This window comes from Martes martes, assembly GCF_963455335.1.
Source record: "Martes martes genome assembly, chromosome: 13".
Lineage (NCBI taxonomy): Eukaryota > Metazoa > Chordata > Mammalia > Carnivora > Mustelidae > Martes > Martes martes.
This window is the reverse complement of record NC_137901.1, coordinates 60,683,477-60,703,306: the sequence shown is the minus strand read 5'-3', so window position 1 is coordinate 60,703,306 and position 19,830 is coordinate 60,683,477. Positions and strand designations below refer to the sequence as shown.

General features: G+C 37.1%; 1 protein-coding gene across 2 annotated transcripts in view; it reads left to right on the top strand.

Annotated features, from left to right (window-relative positions):
- PTPN2 (protein tyrosine phosphatase non-receptor type 2) overlaps positions 1-18,912 on the top strand; it is a 79,961-nt gene extending 61,049 nt beyond the window's left edge. Inside the window, exons 8-10 of one of the 2 annotated variants that reach the window (XM_080821025.1) lie at positions 5,728-5,909; positions 11,050-11,151; positions 18,544-18,912. In XM_080821025.1, the coding sequence (XP_080677151.1) occupies positions 5,728-5,909; positions 11,050-11,151; positions 18,544-18,565 (306 nt within the window). In that variant the 3' untranslated portion in view covers positions 18,566-18,912. Of the gene's footprint in view, positions 1-5,727; positions 5,910-11,049; positions 11,834-18,543 lie in introns of those variants that run through there. The other variant, XM_080821024.1, reaches the window with a different exon arrangement.
- Positions 18,913-19,830: the final 918 nt, after the last annotated feature.

Genomic DNA, 19,830 nt, shown 5'->3' with positions numbered 1-19,830 from the left:
TGGTAATTTTAGCACATTAAAAGCTTGATCTGCAATTACAGAACACTTAGTTTATATAATAGATGCTTAATTTTGTTAACAGTGAGCAACTCGAGTACTTATGGCAGACGTAATGAAGTTCCAGTAGAAAGTTATGTTTCTCTGCTTGCTGGCTAGGCTCTCATGAAAACATTTTTATTCCACATTTGCAAAAACTAGGTTCAAAGACTGGTTATCCGAAATCTGTTATGTACTCACATAAAATATAAAATAGAAACAGAAGTAACATTTATTATCCTATCTGGTCCCGTAGTATTGGACATAAGTAGACGAAAACTCTTTGTTTCTCTTATGAACATATATACTGGCTCTTTAATTTCTGTAAGGCAAGGCAAATATTCTGGATAAGGCTTTTTTTTAATAACTCAGACCATCTGTGGTAATGGAATTAAATATAAGTTAAGTGTTGTATAGATATCAGAGGCATTAAAATATTCTTAAGCAATTCTGTTTCTCAGCTAACTTTTGTTCTGATCATTAGTATTATTTTAACTATTTAAGACAAACTATTATCAGTAAAATTTTGAAGTCTTATAATCTTGCCATTTGCAACAAGACGGATGGAGCTAGAGAGTATAATGCTAAGTGAAGTAAGTCAGAGAAAGACAGATACAATATGACTTCATTCCTATGTGGAATTTAAGAAACAAATAAGTAAAGGAGAAAAAAAAAATAGAGAGGCATACCAAGAAAAAGAGTAAATCTTTAATGAAGAGAAGCATTGCACCTGTCCATAAAATACTCAGCGTGTAGATTAGGCCCACAAAACATGAGACCTGTCTTCAGAAGTCAGAAGTCAGACTTTGGGAACACTTGGTTTGCTTGGCAGTGAACAGTGAGTCAGAAGAAGTAAAAGTTATCTCAGATGTTTAAGATTAGGAAAATGTGTGTGTATGTGTGTCTCTCACTCTCTCTCTCTCTCTCTTTTTTTTATAATCTCTGTGAACTTCTCTCCAGTTTGGAGTTGATTGGAAAAATGTTAAATAGTTAAACCAAACTTTTTTCACGCACTTGTAGCTTCCCTAGTTGTTCATTGCTTATTTCCTGGTCATTCATACAGACTAATTGTGGGGAAAATGTGCTGTCCTTTGGATAGTCTCCCTCCCTCCACTTTAAAACTTTTTCACGTTTCCTTAGTTTCAGAATATATACTCACTTACTTTGAGGATCTTTTTCACTACAGAGATGAATTTTATGAACATAATTTTTTGTGGTTTTTATTATTATTATAATGGTGTAGTTTGTGGTTTGGGAGAATTTTTTGTTTGTTTGTTTCAGTTTATCTGGTACTTTATAGCCATCAGATTCTCCATGTAGCTTCATCTAGTATTCCATGCAAACCCAAGGCATTCTCTGCCCCTTCCTTAGGTAGGATGTTGGCAACATCTCTGTATTTTTCAGGTACTCAGGATCAGAAAAGTCTGTTACCCATTTGAAGGGGTTAGTTTCCACAGAAATGGTCTAAGGGTTCCTGCAGTTTATGTGGTGCTATAATTTTTTTTATTATAAGGATAATTAATGAGTAAATGAATATGGATTTGTTTTACCTAGATAATTTTCTCTGCCTGGAACTTTGCTATCCAATACTGAAGCCATTAACCAGACATGTTACTGAGTACTTGAAATTTGGCTAGTCTGAATCGAGATCTGCTTAAAGTATAAAACACATACCGGGGGCACCTGAGTGGCTCAGTGGGTTAAAGCCTCTGCCTTCGACTCGGGTCATGGTTCCAGGGTCCTGGGATCGAGTCCCGCATCGGGCTCTCTGCTCGGCAGGGAGCCTGCTTCCTCCTCTCTCTCTCTGCCTGCCTCTCTGCCTATTTGTGATCTCTGTCTGTCAAATAAATAAATAAAATCTTTAAAAAAAAAAAAACACACACATACCGGATTTCAAAGATGAAATACAGGGAGATAAAGTATAAAATACCTCAGTAATTTTTAAAATATTAATTATATGTTCAAATGACAATATTTATATTGAGTTAAATAAAACATATTGCTAAAATTCATCTTTTTTTAAACACAACTACTAGACATTTGAAAATTGCATATGCCACTCCCATTACATTTCACTGGACAATACTGTTCTAGAACCTTAGCTTAAAATAAAAATCTAAGAGAAGTAAGGTTCTCTGAAATCCTAAATCATAAGATCTAAAGTTAATGTCAGTGCCTCAAACTGCATGAATATAACTGACTCATAAAAGTATCTCTTTTGGCATACGAGGGTAGGATAGCCAATTTATAAAAAGACTCTTCTTTCTCTCCATATGTCTACCTCCTCTTCTTTACCTCTGAATTTTGGGGAAAGAAATATTCATAAGATGAAAGAAGGAAGCTTCTTTCTGGTGTGAGCACTGTGGCCAGGCTTGTGGGTGGCTGATGCTTCCTGAACCTGCGTGTCTTCAGAGAACTGTGTGTTCAGCTGCCCCCAAGCCTTGTTCCTTTGTTTCTGGTACTTTTTCCTAAAGGGGACAACTGTCTTCACCTTCAGTCTTCATTTGGATTTATATTACGTGAGTGGTATTTTCCTTATTGGATACAGTTTTATGTTAATTTTTCTGTGACGATTTCTGACCTATGGAGATACAAAGTGATTTAGAACCTGTCAGGGTACAGGAGCGCTGTTAATATTCACCTCTAAAGCTATTGTTTCTGAAATCAGTAAATACACATATGCATTTATAATCACACAGCATATTTATTTTTGGAAATTTCCAATGATCTTGACCTATCTGGATAAATACAGATAACTTCTGGTTATCTCTGAGAATATATCTTTTACCTCACGTCTTTCTTGGCACAAGGTTGGGTATAAAAAGGCATCATAGTTCTTGGTAGTATCACTTACTAGCACACTCCCAGTATCCATGATTCCAGAAAACCTCACAGAGTAACATATCTCGATTGGCAATTCAGAATTGGTGTTTTAAGATCTGCAACTGGTAATTTGACGCTACTGTTAAAGTACTTACGGTGGGTTTCAAGTTTAATGACATCACTTTAAGTGCTCCTTCAAGGGACTTTCTTCAGTGAGAAGTGAGTGGGGTTGCAGGTGGCGCCTGGGGCGTTGCTCATAGCAGCCCGTGACAGGTGGGAGTGTGGTGCAGCGTGATTGTAGATTTGGGAAGATAAGAAACTCTCAGTCCAAATGCCTGTACTCCAGGCCTCAGGAGGACAGCATGAATGAAGTTGCAGCTGAGTGCAGTACTGATTCTTTGGCTTCCCCAGACAGCAGTGACAAGCCAAGGCAGGGGACTTTGAAGTACTTGCTTGCTTGCGGGTTACAGGGAAGGCAAAGTTGAGTGAGTTTGCTGCCCAGAGACAAGGCAAAATGACGCTGCCTTTGTTTGTTTGTTTAAATTTACTAGCATTAAATATCTCCTTCTCTCCACCCCACCCCCTGCCCCTTTTGCTGAGTCCTTTTCTTGTTGACAGATTCCAAATTTGTTGCAGATTCTGGGAAGTGGTCCAGTAAGGTTTGAGTTTTGTCATTGTCTTTTGTTTATTGACATTGTTGAGTTTTGTCCAGATATTAAGGTCAGGTTGTTATGACTAGGTCCCCAGGGAAGAATCAAATTAAAAAAAAAAATCAAACAGCCTAAATTCTGGAGACAGTTGAGCAATTTTTATTGGGTACTTTCTTAAACTATCTTGTATCGGAAATTGATGAGCATTAAAATTTTGGCTCTTCTCTTCATTAGCTGCCTAGCCTGGGCATGTCACTTCTGTTCTCTCACCCCAGCTCCTCCATAGAAGGGGGATGATGATAGTAACAGTAGTAGCACCTACCTCTTGAGGTTCTTCTGAGGATTAAGAGCCACTGCGGCTGCAGCATTAGGTCAGTGTGGCTATAGTCAGTGCTTGACAAGTTGCCCCACGTGCATCTTCAGTATACAAAATGCTGTCTGGACTGAGTATCAGAAATGTTAAATGGGAAGAAAGAAAACTGACATAGTCCTCTAAAGTGAAAGCCTCTTACTCTTAGGTTCCGTTATAGCACTTTCTCAAGTATTGGCAAGACACTCTTTCTGGGTATGGTTTGCAGCCTCTTAGGTCCTTGCTCAGGAGTGGTGGGTTCCATCCCAGTGATTCTTAAAATCAGTTCAGAGATGTCTTTCCTCGAGGTCCACTTCCTTTCTGGCCTCAGCTCTCAGAGTCAGGCTCTACATATTCTTCATCTTCTAGTCACATTGACCAAACTTTGCTAGTCACTGCCCTCCAAATGTAGCAAATTATAGAATTTTGCATTCTTGAAATTTTTTGTCAATCAACTACTATAAAAAATACATTAATTATGCATCTTAATTAAATAGTATTTAATTAAAAAATTAAATACATATGGGGAAGGTGGAGTGTGGTAAAATGCCTTTTTCTTCAATTCCTCTATTGTGGGAAGATGAAATAAGTAGAAACTAATTTATCAGTGTACCTATGAGTCTTCCAAAGATTTTTTTTAAAATGATCTCAGTACACAAGCGTTGTTTTTAACAATGCCATTTTGTACCAAAGCAGCTTCAGGGAAAGAGTGTTCCATTAAGTTCCAGACAAGTGTGAGTTGCATTGTTACATCTGTGTTCAAAATCCTTAAAATCCTCAGGGAAGAAGTTGTGGAGTCTCTTATTTATTAGGTTCCAGGCTCCTTGCTTCTGTGGTAAGATCTTCAAAGAGGGACCACCCCTGTCCACACGAGGTCATTTTGACCTGTGTCAGAGTCCTGGATAATCAAAACCGTTGGCTCTTACTGCCACCACTCCTACTCTTGTCCCTGGCTTGGAGATGCATGGTTGTGTTCGCAGTCCTTGAAGGACTTGAGGAGCTAGAGGTCCCTCATGCCGAGGGTATACTTGCCTTCTCACTCCCTGACTAGCACTTTGTGACTGCCTTCAGCTTTCAGGGGCCCAGATATACTTTGCACCTCTTCCTCTCTCCCTAGGGATGGTGCAGTGAGGGCAAAAGAATTTAACATTTGCCAGACGTGATGCTAGGCATGTTATGTCATTAGTCACAACAGGCAGTCAAGGTAGGTGATGACAGCCTGTTTCCTAGAGGAAGGAAATGGAATTTCTCTTGATCTTGGTCTAAATCCTGCCTCCTCAAGTCTAGGCATGCTCTCAGAGTTTTGTCTAACCTGGTGGTGGGCTGACTTACCTGGAGCTACTAGTATAGCTGGAAAAAATTCAAATTAAGGTCCTCTGGCGTCAGAGAACTGCCTGGAGATCTCACTGTTGTTCCTCTGTTAGACCAGACTGGCAAGGAACAAGGAGATGCTAGATTACATTCAAGTGCCATCTTGGTCACTGTTTCCAGTGTTAACATACCTGTGGGTTACGAGTCTGGCAGAATCTGGTTCTGGCTAAAATCTCACTAACTATGACTAATATTTTTGTGAGGTCCTAGTATAGTTTGTCTCAATAGGTTAAAGTCCACTTCAATTTCATTAAGATTATTATATTCAACTGCTTAGTGTTATACATAAATATTAAATACTTTATTATTTTTACATTTTAAATTTAAAATAGGCACATCTAGAAGAGGTTTTGATAAGATACCTTTTTCATTCTTCTGTTAGCATCACAGGGTTCTCTTAAAGTTGAATATATAATTTCAATTTGTGTATCCTTTTTATTTAAAGAAAAGTAAACTTTTAGTGTTTGCGTTTGTTTTTCACTTCTCTTCCCTACCTAGAAACGGTGGAAAGAACTTTCTAAGGAAGACTTATGTCCTGCTTTTGATCATTCACCAACCAAAATAATGACTGAAAAATACAATGGTAATAGGATAGGCCTAGAAGAAGAAAAACTGACAGGTGACAGATACACAGGACTATCCTCTAAAATGCAGGATACTGTGGAGGAGAACAGCGAGAGGTAAGCTTATGGCAATAACATGCTTGAAAAGATGAGACTGTCTAATTTTAATAAGTTCAGTGGATATGAACTAATACAGGCCCTTTGTTTATTGAATTAATGTAGTTATTCATTTATTTATTACGTAAGGATATTTAAGTAGTATACGATGACATCATTGATCTCAAAGAGCTTTCAGCCCTCTTAAGAAGCCAGTGCTTATAGGCAGAAACCAGTTGGAAAATGGTTTAACTCAATACTAATTTGAGTGCTAAAGTTAACATAATTAGATGCTAAAATGTAAGTATGAAACAGAAAATAAGTGGTATGAATACCTGCCATTTATACAAGTATTAGTGTTCATGCTATAGTTGCCATGTAATGGGTAATGTGCCTTTAATGAAATTATCAAATATTTAAATGAGTGTTTAAACTTCATTATATTATTGGGAAGGAAGAAGTCTTTTTCAAAAAAAAATTGCCTTTTTATACTTTTTGAGTTTTGAATCCATATAAATGTGTAAACATTTTAAGTTTTTAAATTGAAACCTTTAGGAGTGCGTGGGTGGCTCAGTGGGTTAAAGCCTCTGCCTTCAGCTCAGGTCATGATCCCAGGGATCCTGGAGCGTCGGGCTCTCTGCTCAGCAGGGAGCCTGCTTCCCTTCCTCTCTCTCTGCCTGCCTCTCTGCCTACTTGTGATCTCTGCCTGTTAAATAAATAAATAAAATCTTTAAAAAAATAAAAGTAAAATAAATGGACACCTTTACATTTCTAAGGCTCTGGTTATCTCCCACCTGACAGGAAGCTGGTATCCTGAGGTGTGAGTGAATGAGCATGTTCGCGGCTCCTCTTGATATTTTCTTGCTATTTTCTCTCTGTTTGTCAAAAATGCTTTTTATTTAAGTGGTACATTTTATGTTTTAGTCCTGTTTGTTACACTGGGATATTGGGGCACCATGAGAATCATTGAGGTCGTCTCTATATTATAGTAGCTTCACTTCTGTGTTTTCCCAATATAAAAATTGCCTGGGTGGCTCAGTCCATTAGGCTGAGAACATGATGAACACCCCTGCATCAGGCTCCCTGTCCAGCAGGGAGCCTGCATCTCCCTTTGCCTGCTGCTCCCCCTACTTGTGTGCGCTCCTCCCCCCCTCACTTTCTCTCTCTGACAAATAAATAAATAAAATCCTTTTTAAAAAATTACTTGAAATCTTATGAAAGGTAACGTTACAATAAATAACATAGTATATATGTTATTCTGTATTACACTGAAGAGTTTATTATGACTTAGCAGTGTTACTCCTTATTTATGGCTCTAGTGGTTTTAGACTACAAGTTAAACCATTAATTGCTTATTCCTTCTTTCACCTTAAGTATAATACTTTGAAATCAAGAAATCATGTTTTAAATTACCATATCTTTTTCAGCAATAAGATTCTCAGGTTCCTAATGTTGTTTTGTTTTGGTAATGGACAGAATTAAATGGAAAGTAGGCTTGATGATTGAATTGGTGTTCTTAGTATTTCAGAGGTGTTGAGTTTTAATCTTTAAGGACACACACCCAACAAGGTAAACCACGCATTGTCCAATTTCACAGTTTTGAGGAGATCAAGAAAACCACTCAGGTGTTAAATAGTGATTGCAGAGGTGATATCCTGAGGGGTGAGGAGGTGGTATGTGTATGTATTGTTTGCTGTCTGCCTCCAGGAGAGAGGAGACGATCATGCTTGAAAGCAGAGACAAAGTCCCAGTAGGAAACTAGGGATTGTAAACAGAGAGGACTAATTGAGAGAGTAGGTCGTAGAAAAGTAAAAGAGCTTAAAGTAAAGATTGCTGTGAAATACTGTATTGTTCAGTCCTAGTAAATTTTAATACTGATGTATAGCTTTGCATTAGGGAAGCTAATAAATCGAAATCTTACTGAAAGAATTTCAGTTTCAAGGGAGTAGGACACAATATTTTATTTTCTTTCATTATTAAATATCCTTCAAGTCAGTTTTCTCGTATTGAAGGTCACATTCCCGTGGTCATGAAATCTGTAAGTTATGAAAAAAACGTTTTTAAAATAACAGAATACAATAAAATAGAAATTAGTGTTTAAATTAGAAAATAAAACAGATCAGAGTATCACCGATAGTAAATATTTCAACCTTTTTGTATATGTAGACATAATATATGAATTCTACATATTGACATATATATTGTGTATATGTATAAATATGGCTGTGTGTGCGGTTACTTTGTTGTGATGGTAAGATATTTCTTGCTGTTAAGGTTTACCATCAAAGTTTAAAAGCCAGCGTTCTCAATTACAATGCAATCCATAAACCCAGATCACTGAGTGGAGAACAGTTTGGAAATGAGAAGTCAGGTTATTTGGATCCTTCCGTGTGCTTGCAGAGTGTGAAGCATGTCTGTTGAAACATGGGTCAGCTACAGCCTGCTGTGAGGAATGCCACATGTCTTCCATAGGCAGGAGTCCCTAGGAGTCCTCCCCTGCCAATTTGTGGCTTTAAAATTCTATGACTGTAGGAAAACCTGGGCAGGTTATTACATAGAGGTAATTTCCTTGGGCCCAACTAGGTAAATAAAGATTTTATTGTATCACAAATTGAGACTAGTTTTTACTTCTTTGGAATTGCTTTCTTAAACTGAGTGATGGCATCTTTTGGTACTTGTTTTCTTTCCATCCTGAAAACATAAGTACAGTCCATTTTTGGAAAGCAGGAGCCTCTATTCCATTAATGATTTCAAATGGGAAAAAGTGTGTTCTCAGTCCAAACGAAACCATAACCCATTTCTCTAAACATAAAAATCCTCTTAAACTGCTGTATAATATGTAAAGCACTAATTATGTAAAATCATATAACACTCAGTGAACTCACTGGGTTTACATGGTAAAATATCAACACTGAATAAAAATTGTAATTATCTTCTATATTGCAATTAAAATTTTAAATGAAATCTGTTAAAGATTCCATCTAAATTGGAACCTGGTTGTTTGGTGGCCTCAGGCTCCTGACAGAAGCAAATGTAAGGACCTGTGGAAGGCTGGCCCCTTGGATGGGAGCTCTATATTCTTTTACATATTTAATATATGCTTTGCCTGCACTTGAATACAATTTAAAATTTTTTCACTGATGGGTACACATGTATTTGCTAGTAGTGAATTTCAGTTTCAAAGAGTGAATTCTGAGTAATAATTTTTCGCAAATATTCAAGAGAGTTCAGACAGCCAAAGACACCTGGGTATATGATAGGTAAAGTGAAGAAGATGTTGGAAATCACAGTCCCTGAGTTGCAGATATATTTAGGGGGTAAAATAAGAACCCAGTTTAGCAACATAAATTATTTACTGTAAATGAAATGCTGTAAGATAAGAATAGAGGGGCATCAGGGGTTGAGTAGAGGGAGAAATTGAAGAACAGAATTGGAGAGGACCAGAGAGATTTCTAGTTTAGAGGCGAACAGATTTGGAGAAAAGCAAAAAATCATTTGGGCAAGAACGAAGTTGTGCACAGCAGGAGAACTCTGGATGGTTTTTGTGTGAGCATATGTTTTCAGTTCTCTTGAGTATGTACCTATGAGCGCAGTTGCAGGGAGTTAAGGGAACCCTGTATTTCACATTTTGAGGACCTGCCAGTTTTACATAGTGGCTGCATCATTGTGCATTTCCACCAGCAATGTCGGAAGGTTCCAGTAAAAGAAGTTGAACATTGATAAAATTACCTAAGATATAATCTGTATTCAAATTTCTTTGGTTGTATAAGAAATCTACCTTATAGCTTTTTTAAAAAATGACTTTAGGGGCGCCTGGGTGGCTCAGTGGGTTAAAGCCTCTGCCTTCAGCTCAGGTCATGATCCCAGGGTCCTGGGATCGAGCCCCGCATCGGGCTCTCTGCTCAGCAGGGAGCCTGCTTTCTCCTCTCTCTCTGCCTGCCTCTCTGCCTACTTGTGATCTTTGTCTGTCAAGTAAATAAATTTTAAAAATCTTAAAAAAATGACTTTACTTGAGATATAATTTATGTACTATAAAGTTCACTCATTTAAAGCATACATGTCAGTGGATTTACTGTATTTACAGAGTTACGAACCCATCACCATAATCTAATTTCACAATATTTTCATGATCCCAATCTCTTTAGCTATTTAAAGAAATAATCCAAGATCTAATCGAGGATAATGCATTGTATTTGGTTGATGTGATTCTTTAGTCTCCATTGATCTGAAATTGTTCACCACTTTCTTATTTTTCCTTACCTTGACCTTGACATTTTTGCAGCTGCTATACCAGTTGCCTTTTAGAACACTCCACAATCTGGATTCCTCTGATTGCTTCTCATTACTAGATTCATGTGAAACATTCTGCCTGGAAGGAAAGTTGGCTCTTAATGTAGTATACTGAAAAGGCATTCAAGATTTTTAATCAAGCTACAAAACCGGAGAGCTGTACTTTAGAAAAATTGCCGTGGTGATAATGTTTAAATCAGAGGCAGAAGTTAGGTTTTTGCTATACTGTAGGCAATAAGTGAGAAGAGTAGGTGGATTTTGTGAAATTTTTTTAAAGGGAGGAAGTAGTGATATACATGTTGTCATTGGCCATGCTTCTATACTGTGTCCTAGGACCCTGTGTCTTGGGAGTCGGTGAGCTTCCATTAGAACAAACATTCTGTATTGAATAGGAAAATGGAAGCCAGAAATAAGTGTGGACAAACAGAGCAGTAGGCGTTCCACAATAGAATCTTGACAGAAGTATTAAGTAGATAGCTTTTACCAGTGGCCTTTGTGACAAATCACGTGTAAACACGAAAGGGGCTCGGCTATCAGGGACTCCTGTCCCCCACCTCTTCCAGCCGGTTAGCAAGGAAGCAAGCTGACAACCACCAGCTCCCATCTCAACAAAGAAACCATCGTGCTTGTTTTCAAGTCCTGCCGAAAGTATTTATTAATAGAATGTTGTACCAGAAGTTGTTGCTGAATGATCAGAGTACATCTCTGGACCACTTAGAATATTGAAAATCCCTCCTCTTTTTTTATTCCAGTATTTAAATGCATTTAAAAATTTGGGGCTTGGGGAAGAGGCGGGTGTTTGGGCTTCGGTCCTCTGTATTAGAATAATAAGTCCTGCCATGCACTTTTATTTGTTTTAATTTTTTCCTAGCGTTCTACGGAAACGAATTCGAGAAGACAGAAAAGCTAATACGGCCCAGAAGGTGCAGCAGATGAAACAGAGGCTAAATGAGACTGAACGAAAAAGGAAAAGGTGGTTATATTGGCAACCTATTCTCACTAAGATGGGGTTTGTGTCATTCATTTTGGTGGGTGCTTTTGTTGGCTGGACACTGTTGTTTCAGGAGAATGTCCTATAAACAAACTGTTCTGCCCAGCGAGCTGCTGCGCTAGTAGCTGACAGTGTTGCATTAGTCACAAGGGTCTGTCTGTTAGCAAGCTCCTCGCACCCCAGAAACAGTGCGGTAAGAATAGACACCAAGCAGACAAGTGATCTATTCAGTCCCCAGCCCAGCATCTCAGGGCATTGTCCCCAAACTGTAAACGGCTATCTGAAATAAAGACTTGAATGCTTGTTGAAAACTGGTACATTTTGCAACTGTATTCATACATGTTAAGCGTACTATTTCACCTGACCAGACTGAGAAATCCTTTACCACAAGGATTTGTTTTTGGAGGCTCTCTGGATTTTAACCTGCACTTGATACAAGCAATAAATATTGTGGTTTTATCTACATTATTACTGGAAAGAAGATGACCTTGAAATAATGCGTGTAATGTATAATGTACTGTTGACATGGGCATCGACATTTTATATTCTTAACCGTTTCAGGGTAAATATATTTTATAAGTATTTAATCTTACTTTTGTAGTTAATGTACTTTTTAAAAACTCAATTTGAAAAATCTGTTACCATGAAAAAATAAATTGTGTGTTGATTCAATTGTACTGAATACATTTTCCTAAAGAGAAGTTTGATACGAGCAGTTAGAACTAACTCTGAATAAGCAATTTTTACTATATATTTGCATTTCTTTTATGTTTTACAGTTTCCCCAATTTTAAAAAGAAAAACAAACAAACAAAAATTTTCCCTAAAAATATCTTTGAAGGAAAATTCTCCTTAATGGCATAGTCAGGTAACATTTGGTCAAAACTTTGTAAAGAAATTGGTTTCTGTAAAGCCCGTGGTGAATACTGTTTAATTTTCATGAAAATTTCAATGTAATTACCCTAATTTATAATTGGGGCAAATCATGACTTAGGAAATAAAAATAAGGAGCAGCATTTTATTATCTGTGGTTTCAGTTTACTAGACTGAAGTTTTGAAGTAAAATTTTTCAAGTTCTTTCTACTTCAATAAATAGTATGATGATGTACAAATCTGACCTTGTCCCTTTAACTTCTTAATGGGTATTTTAATTTAAAACATATTGTTTGATGAACTTAACTGCTCATTTGAGTGCTAGCCTTCTTCAGATCCCAACATTCCATTCAGTGTTTGACTTATTTAACTTAAACTTTAAATAGTTGTTATAAATTTAATTGCTGATATAATAAAATAACATTATTTCAGTGGTTTTCAAGCTATGCTCATTGGATTTCTGAGAGGTCTCTGAGAGGTGGTTGGAAGGACTCCAAGCTACCAGCCTTTACTTTCAACCAGCCCGTCTCTGCTTTATCTATTTTATATACTACGTATGATCTCTGTGTGAGGTGTAATCATTTTAAGGGGATGGTTACAATTTTAAAAACAGTTTGAAAACCATTTGTATAGATAGGTATTTTGAATTGATTTGAGTAGCCTTCTTGAATGTGTTAAATTATGCTGAAAGCCTGAAAGCAGGATGTAGGTCGTACTACATATTAAATCAGATTTGCATAACTTGTGCCTGTGTCCTAATTCAGTATTACTCTGTCCTGTAACCTTTAAATGGAGAGGAGGTAAGAGGGACTTTTTTTTTTTCCCCAATGTCTGTCTGCATTAAACCTGTGTTCAGGTACCAGGACCCGTCATTATTGGTTTCAAACCTTTCTAATTTGCCTTGGTTTATATTTGCTAAAGTACAGTATATTAGTCTGCAAGTTAAATATGGATAGATCATACTAAATTTCCAATTGAGGATAGCCTTGTCTTAAACAAAAAGGTAAAGACTTCCTACAGGAAACAAATGCTGGTTAGTGATGCACATTGCCCCTTTGCAAGGTAAATGTGCTTCACTGGATTTAGGATTTTAGCTTTGCTTTTTGTCTGCTTTCTGTCCTTCAAGTGGTGTTTGTTGTAATATATCCGAACAGTCATATTCAGTGAAGTAAACATTTGTTGATAAACTTCTGCAAGTGTTATGCCTCTTTCAACCTTTTAAACAGATCCTGAAAGATAATGTTGAGTTTTACCACTAATAATATTTTTGGTGGGTTCCATATACTAATTATTAAAAATACATGGCAATGTGGCGTGGTGCCCAGGGTCATCATCCTGACCCTTTATTAAATGAGGAAGGCCACAGACAAGGGCTCCTGCCTTCTCAAGTAACAGCCAGAGGACAAAGTTAGCAATCCACCATAGATTCTACATTTTACAAAATTTGTGTATGCTTAGGTCTTCCTAATGTTTTCTAAATATAATAGATTTTAAAAGTCAGTTGTGTAGTTTGATTTTAATGAGGCAGTATTATTTTTTGAATAGGTTAAGGAAGAACAGATTTTTTTAAAAAGCCAGAGGCTTTATTATTTTTAAGAAAGGGTATTTATATTAATAAATAGTGTATTCGTGTTCACATCTGTCTCCTGACAAACCGACAGCAGTCTTTGATTTAATGCCATCTTCTCTGGCTATACCAGCTGGTTGTACACTTGTCTCTGAGGTTAGCTAAGTATTTTATGCTGGTCTGTTAGCAGTTTTTGGTCTGTGCTTGCATATATACAACATGTACGAATACAATGCTCCATTGTTCAGATTATCCATATATAAAATAAAAATAATACCTTTTCTTGAATTCTTACATGGTAATGTGTAAAAAATGTATAGAGAACTTTAGAATAATATAAAGACCATTCCTCATGTTTAGGGGTATTTTATATATGTGCTTTGTCCTTTTCCTATCTATCTTAAATGAATACTGACTGTGTATTAATATTTCTACCAAGAAATGAACAAGAGAAAGGAAATAAAGTGTTTTTTTTTTTTTCTAAATAGCTCTGCTTTACAGGTATGTTGTAAGAAGGAACTGTAACTCTTAATTTTATGTATACTTATGCTTGTCCCCTTCATTTTAAATAAACTAGAATTGATGGTATGAATCAAAAAAAACATGTATTGGTTTGAAAAGTAGTTTATGATACGGAGCAGTCCTCTACTTCTTATATCAAGTCCTTCGCTTTCAGTGTCAATTCACAGTGGTGGTTGTTACCATTTATTGATCATTTACTATGCGCCAGGCCCTGTGCTAATGAGCACTTTCATAGATTATCCTGTTTAATCCGTACAACAAGCTTTTGAGGTAGGTGTTGTTATTCTTAAGCCATAAGGGGCCTGAGGCTGGACATTTCTACATGTTTTATGCTTCTGTCATTGAAAAGTCTCCTATATGTGGTCTATTGTAGAATTAGATTATTCTCAAAGAAAGACTTACACTCTGCAAGTCATTTCCTTCTTAGAAAAATACGTCTGACTAGATTCTATGTGAATAGCCACAGGCCAGAACCTGATTAAATTAGCAATTGTGATTAACCTTTGTGTACTCTATTTCAACAAGTACCTACATCTCCGAAGTGCCTGCCTGGTTATTGTGCAGATTTTAAAATCTAGTCTGCCTTAATTTTTACCTTCAGACACAAAACTTAACAGAGGTTTTATTTTAATCTAGTCTGTCATAAGCCTAATGCCATTATGTGTATCACCCGCTTCTTCCTGAGTTCAGGCAGAAGTTTAGGAAGCACACCTGCTGTAAACACTGATTTATTTTTTGTCCAGCGGTCCATGTGGGTTTGTTAGGGGGGTGGGTGGTAAGGAGCAAGGGTGTGACTCTTAGAATCTGCTGCCGCCCTGGGTGGGGGAAGCCGAGGTCCAACTTGGTGCAGTGATCCTGGTCTGAAACTAAGTGCGTTTGTTCTGACAATTAGTTCCTATTTCTACATCAGGAGCTAATTAAGTCTCCCTTACTTTAAGAAACCTTTAATTTGGCCTTGACTTATTCAGAGGCTCGGGGCACAGAATCTTACAAATAAAATTTTGAAGGTAATATTCTTCCACATGACAGTACTAAGTTCTCCTGACTTCATATGCAGGTCTTGCTCATTCCCTGGCTGATTTATTCTGGAGTTGACCTGTCCCTTTCATCTTTATTCTTAGTTCATTTGTTTGGATTTGATTCCATTTCTTCTTACATTCATTTTCAAAGCAGTATTTATAGGACAATATCACCACCAGCCTCTGCAAGAGCAAATGACTATTTTAGAACTTCCAGCTCTCTCGTTCTATGGGATATGTTACGTATAAGTGACGACACGCCTTCATGGGAAGAAACTCAGGTTGTGTAAGCTGCGTAGCACCTGCTCTACCCGGGAATCCCCAGTCCAGATCGTGCACACTTTAGGCTATATTCCAAGTACTTGCCATAATATAGCCATTTCATGGTTCACCCAGATTTGACAATTTAAGCTTTGAATTTAGGAATTTTTAAGCTACTCACTTTCTTGGGTAGTGTTTGAAAGAACAGACTTCTGGGGAGATGGTATGAGTTTGGACATCTCATTTTTCCCTTACCAGCAGGAATTTTCTCGATTATTTACCCCATTCATATTCCTCCAGGAACAGCCAGTTCTGCAGGTGCTTTTCCTCAACACTCTTCAGAGAAGTGGTTATCTCCTTTGGGTACTAAATTCTGGAAACTTCTTTGGGGAGAATTTTTTTCCTCACTGTCATTTATTCCATCACAGAGCATTGCTGAATGGAAGTGATGCATCAGACAAGAAACTTTTACTTGGGTTGAAAGGCTTTGTCTTTATCAGTGACAACCTGACAAGAGCTTTTCAAGAGCTCTGACGATCTCTGTGAAGTCCACTGGGAGAATGAAAAGTTCAGTCTTTGGAACTCTTTCTGTTTTGGTTTTATAATGTACAGTGGACTATGGAAATTATAGGATATAGTGGCGACCTTGCTTCAGGAGTCCAGTACTGTCTGGTTTTTCATTACATAGTGTGTTTTGGGGAGCTGTAAGGAGAATTGCATGGGAGTTTATATGGAGACCATTTCTTAAAGAAAAGCCTCAATTCTTTATTGTTGCTCTAATTAGACAGATTTTGTAGACATGGTGGTGTTGGTATTTCAAATTACTACCATAAAAAAACAAGTTACTGTGAGTTTGGTAAATTCAGGAGAGGGAAACTAGATGTTTGTTTTGTCTATAAGGCAGTGCCTTGCTCACTTTACAGAAGGTTTTATGATTCTTTTCAGTAAAAAAAAAAAAAAAAAAAAGTGTGAGTATTGGTGGCAAGGACTACTCTGGGTGCAGTTTGACTTTCTATTATTTCAGGTGTAGAACTGACTTGGGAAGATCATTCTGTCTGTAAAGCTGGCCCCGTTCCAGAATAAGGACAGTGGGCAGTATGTGCAGGCTGCTTCTCCAGAGAGAGCGGCAAGCATGGCTCTTTATTCCACTTAATTTCTTTGAACCCATTTTATTTTGACGTGTTGAACAAATAATTCAAGTGAACGTACTTCTTCCAAATGTAAATCCCATTTGTCTTTAGTCTTGCAAATAAATACATTCTTTAAAAACAGTTAACACTCCCCATGATTTTATCTTATTTTCTTATCTCCCCCCCCAAATAATATTTTCAAACTAAAAAAGAGTGAATTTTTTAAAACACTATCAGGTTCTTTTAGTTGTTGTTATGCACAGTAATTTATCCTGGGTAAGTGAATCTCTAGCACTGTGCCGGGGAAAACGACAGTGTATGTTGGAAACATGCATTTCTGACAGCTTAAATACATAATCCGAATGTAATCTTCTTAACACCTCTTCTAGATACATTACCCTATTTTAAGATAAGAAAGCCGAGTCAGAGAATAACTTGCCCCCGATTGCACAGCTAGTACACGAGAGCTGAAATTCAGACTCCTGTCTGTAGAATTCCAGTAACTCCAAACCTCACGCTGCTTCCATTATGACACATACTCTGTTTTTTATGGAATATTCAAATATTTAAATGGAAAAAATGGGACAACCAGTTTTACCTGTTAAAATCCAAAGTAACGCTTTTTTTATTTTTTAAGTGAAGCAAATCTCAGTTTTTACTTCCAAAAAAATTTGTGAAAACTGTTTGAACTGCCACTGAATCAGAGAAATACTGGACATCAGGATATTCTGTAAACCAAACCATTATTTCATTTCACCTAGCATGATTGGATTGAGCTACTTTGTTCTGATGAGCAGATTTTCTGAATGTGTGGGAAATCGTGACATCTATTGCAGCAGTCAGTAAGAAGCACCTTTCCTTACTTCCATCCACTAAGGTACAGGGTTCAGTAGGACCCTGCAGTAAGCACCCGTAGAAGGTTTTGTGACTCCCAGACATCCAGTGAGAATGTTTTCTTGATAACTTGACATTTCTGTGTCCCTGCTGGACAATAAAATAATAGGGCTATTCAGAACACCAGGGGCTTGGTGTTCTTCAGTAGGAAGAGTCAGTAGTCAGGAAGAAGCCCAGTTGACAGTATTTTGAGGATTTTTGACTAAATGTTTTGGGGAAATGTGTGGACGTGGTTTATATTCCTATTTCTACATGTGGAGACAATAATGACAAGTATTTAGATTTGGGGTTTTTTTTGGTCATAGTGAGGGAAGTCGGGAAGGAAAGAAATACCATCTCAAAAATTCAGTTATTGCAAATATTATGAAATACATTCAAAAACTGACCTTAAAATAGCTATTCCATCTGTCTGTTGCTTACGTTCTCGTTAATCTTTACTTTTTGACATTCAGATACAATAAATCTGTCAATTATTTTATGTCTGTGTTTTTCTTTATATTGAGAACTTAAATCATGTCACCTTGGTTCTGTATTGCTATAATCATTAGTATTATCCTTCAGGACACAAAATGCATGCTGCTAACAGTCCGTGATTTAAAGACTTAAGCCAACTTTCTGTTCAAACATTACATTCCTAATATTTTTAGCAGTATGATACAGTGGAGGTCCAAATTGGATTAGACTTTTGCATTGAATTCCAAAGTATTGGTAAGTCTAGCACATACCATATAATCTTGCAAAACTGTTGTGGGTACATTTTTTTAAAACCTGTCTGTCTGTCGGTATCTCCCATGGAGGTCATATCTTAAGTGATACAGGATGACCTGAGAAACTCATAGTTAGTAATTCTTGAAAAAAGCCATACGAGTTATGGTACTTTAACATGAGTCTGCCTCACACCACCAATTCTGTTCGAAAATTGAGCACAGAAGCAGATTTTACCAAGATCACAGTGAAGCACTTAGTGTGGTTGAATGTGACATGTTGGAATGTTTTTTTAGTTGCCTTTTTAGTTCATTGTTAGTCCTTTTATGTTTGTGTGTATCTTTGTACGTCTGTGTGTTTGGTAAATACGAATTGAATAGATGACTTCTTATTTTATGTTTTAGGCCAAGATTGACAGACACCTAAATGTTCATGACTTGAGAATATTCTGCAGCTATAAATTTTGAACCATTGATGTGCAAAGCAAGACCTGAAGCCCACTCCGGAGACTAAAGTGAGGCTTGATAAACCTGTAGATTGCCTCACATTTGTCTGTTTACAAAGTAAACTTTACATCCAGGGAACGAAGAGCACCACCAGCAGAAGACTTTGCAGAATCCTCTAATTTGATGTATTGTTAAGTTTTTTAATACGTGTATGAAATGTAGAAAGATGTAAAAGAAATAAATTAGGAAGACTACTTTGTATTGTACTGCCGTTCCTACTGTATTTTTATACTTTTTGGCAGCATTAAATATTTTTATTAAATAGACTATGTTGGTTTGTGTGCATTATCTTAGGACAGCTCTACTTCAGATAATGTTTCCTTAAAGGGTTTTACTCTCACTCTTTTTTAACTCGCAATTGACATTCACATTGGAATTGGTTCAAAACGCCGGTCCCTTACTTCTCAAGATCTTTTTGAGGTACCTCTCAAATAGTCTTCCTATCAAAATAGGTTAGGTAAAAGCACAAAAGAAAAGTTACAATATTCATTTTTGTTCCTTACAGAAGTATGGATATGGATAATGGTATTGTTTTCAGATAAGTACAGCAATTCCATGCAGTTTGAAAATCACAGTGCTGTTCTTGTGGTGGACTTTCTGCTTTTCTCAGACATTTCCTGTTAGAAGAGACCAAAAGTTCCCTCCTGGGTGAGGCTTTTGGCTTCTTTACTGTCGAATTTCCCACAAGTGATGGGTTTGGGCTAAATATCCAGTCAGCTGTCAGGTTACTGGTGATACTGTCTGGAGAAGACAACCAAGCCTGTGTGTCATGTGAGCATCCCCTTTACAGTCTAACGAACTCATAATTCTTTTGTTTGGCTAACTGTGAACATTTGATAATACTGTCCATTGAATACCTCTCTTTCATCTTACAAAAATGTAATGAGTCACCTTAGGTTCCTTTTGCCTTGTCTTCCAGCATTTTTGGTTTATTTTAGGAGTAAACAAACTCTTAATCCCTGGTAAATCTTTCATAGAGAATGGATGGAAAGTTCATTATACCACAAAGTAGCACAGCAAGGTCATCCTCTGTGTGTGTCAACAAAGCCCTTGAAGGTGATCTACACTCAACTAACTACTTGTTTTCCATTTCCCATCTACCCTTTATGCCACCAATGTCCGACTCCCTTGTGTCACTCTAGAAATGACCCAGGACAGTCATCTGAGCTTGTACTGTAGCCAGGT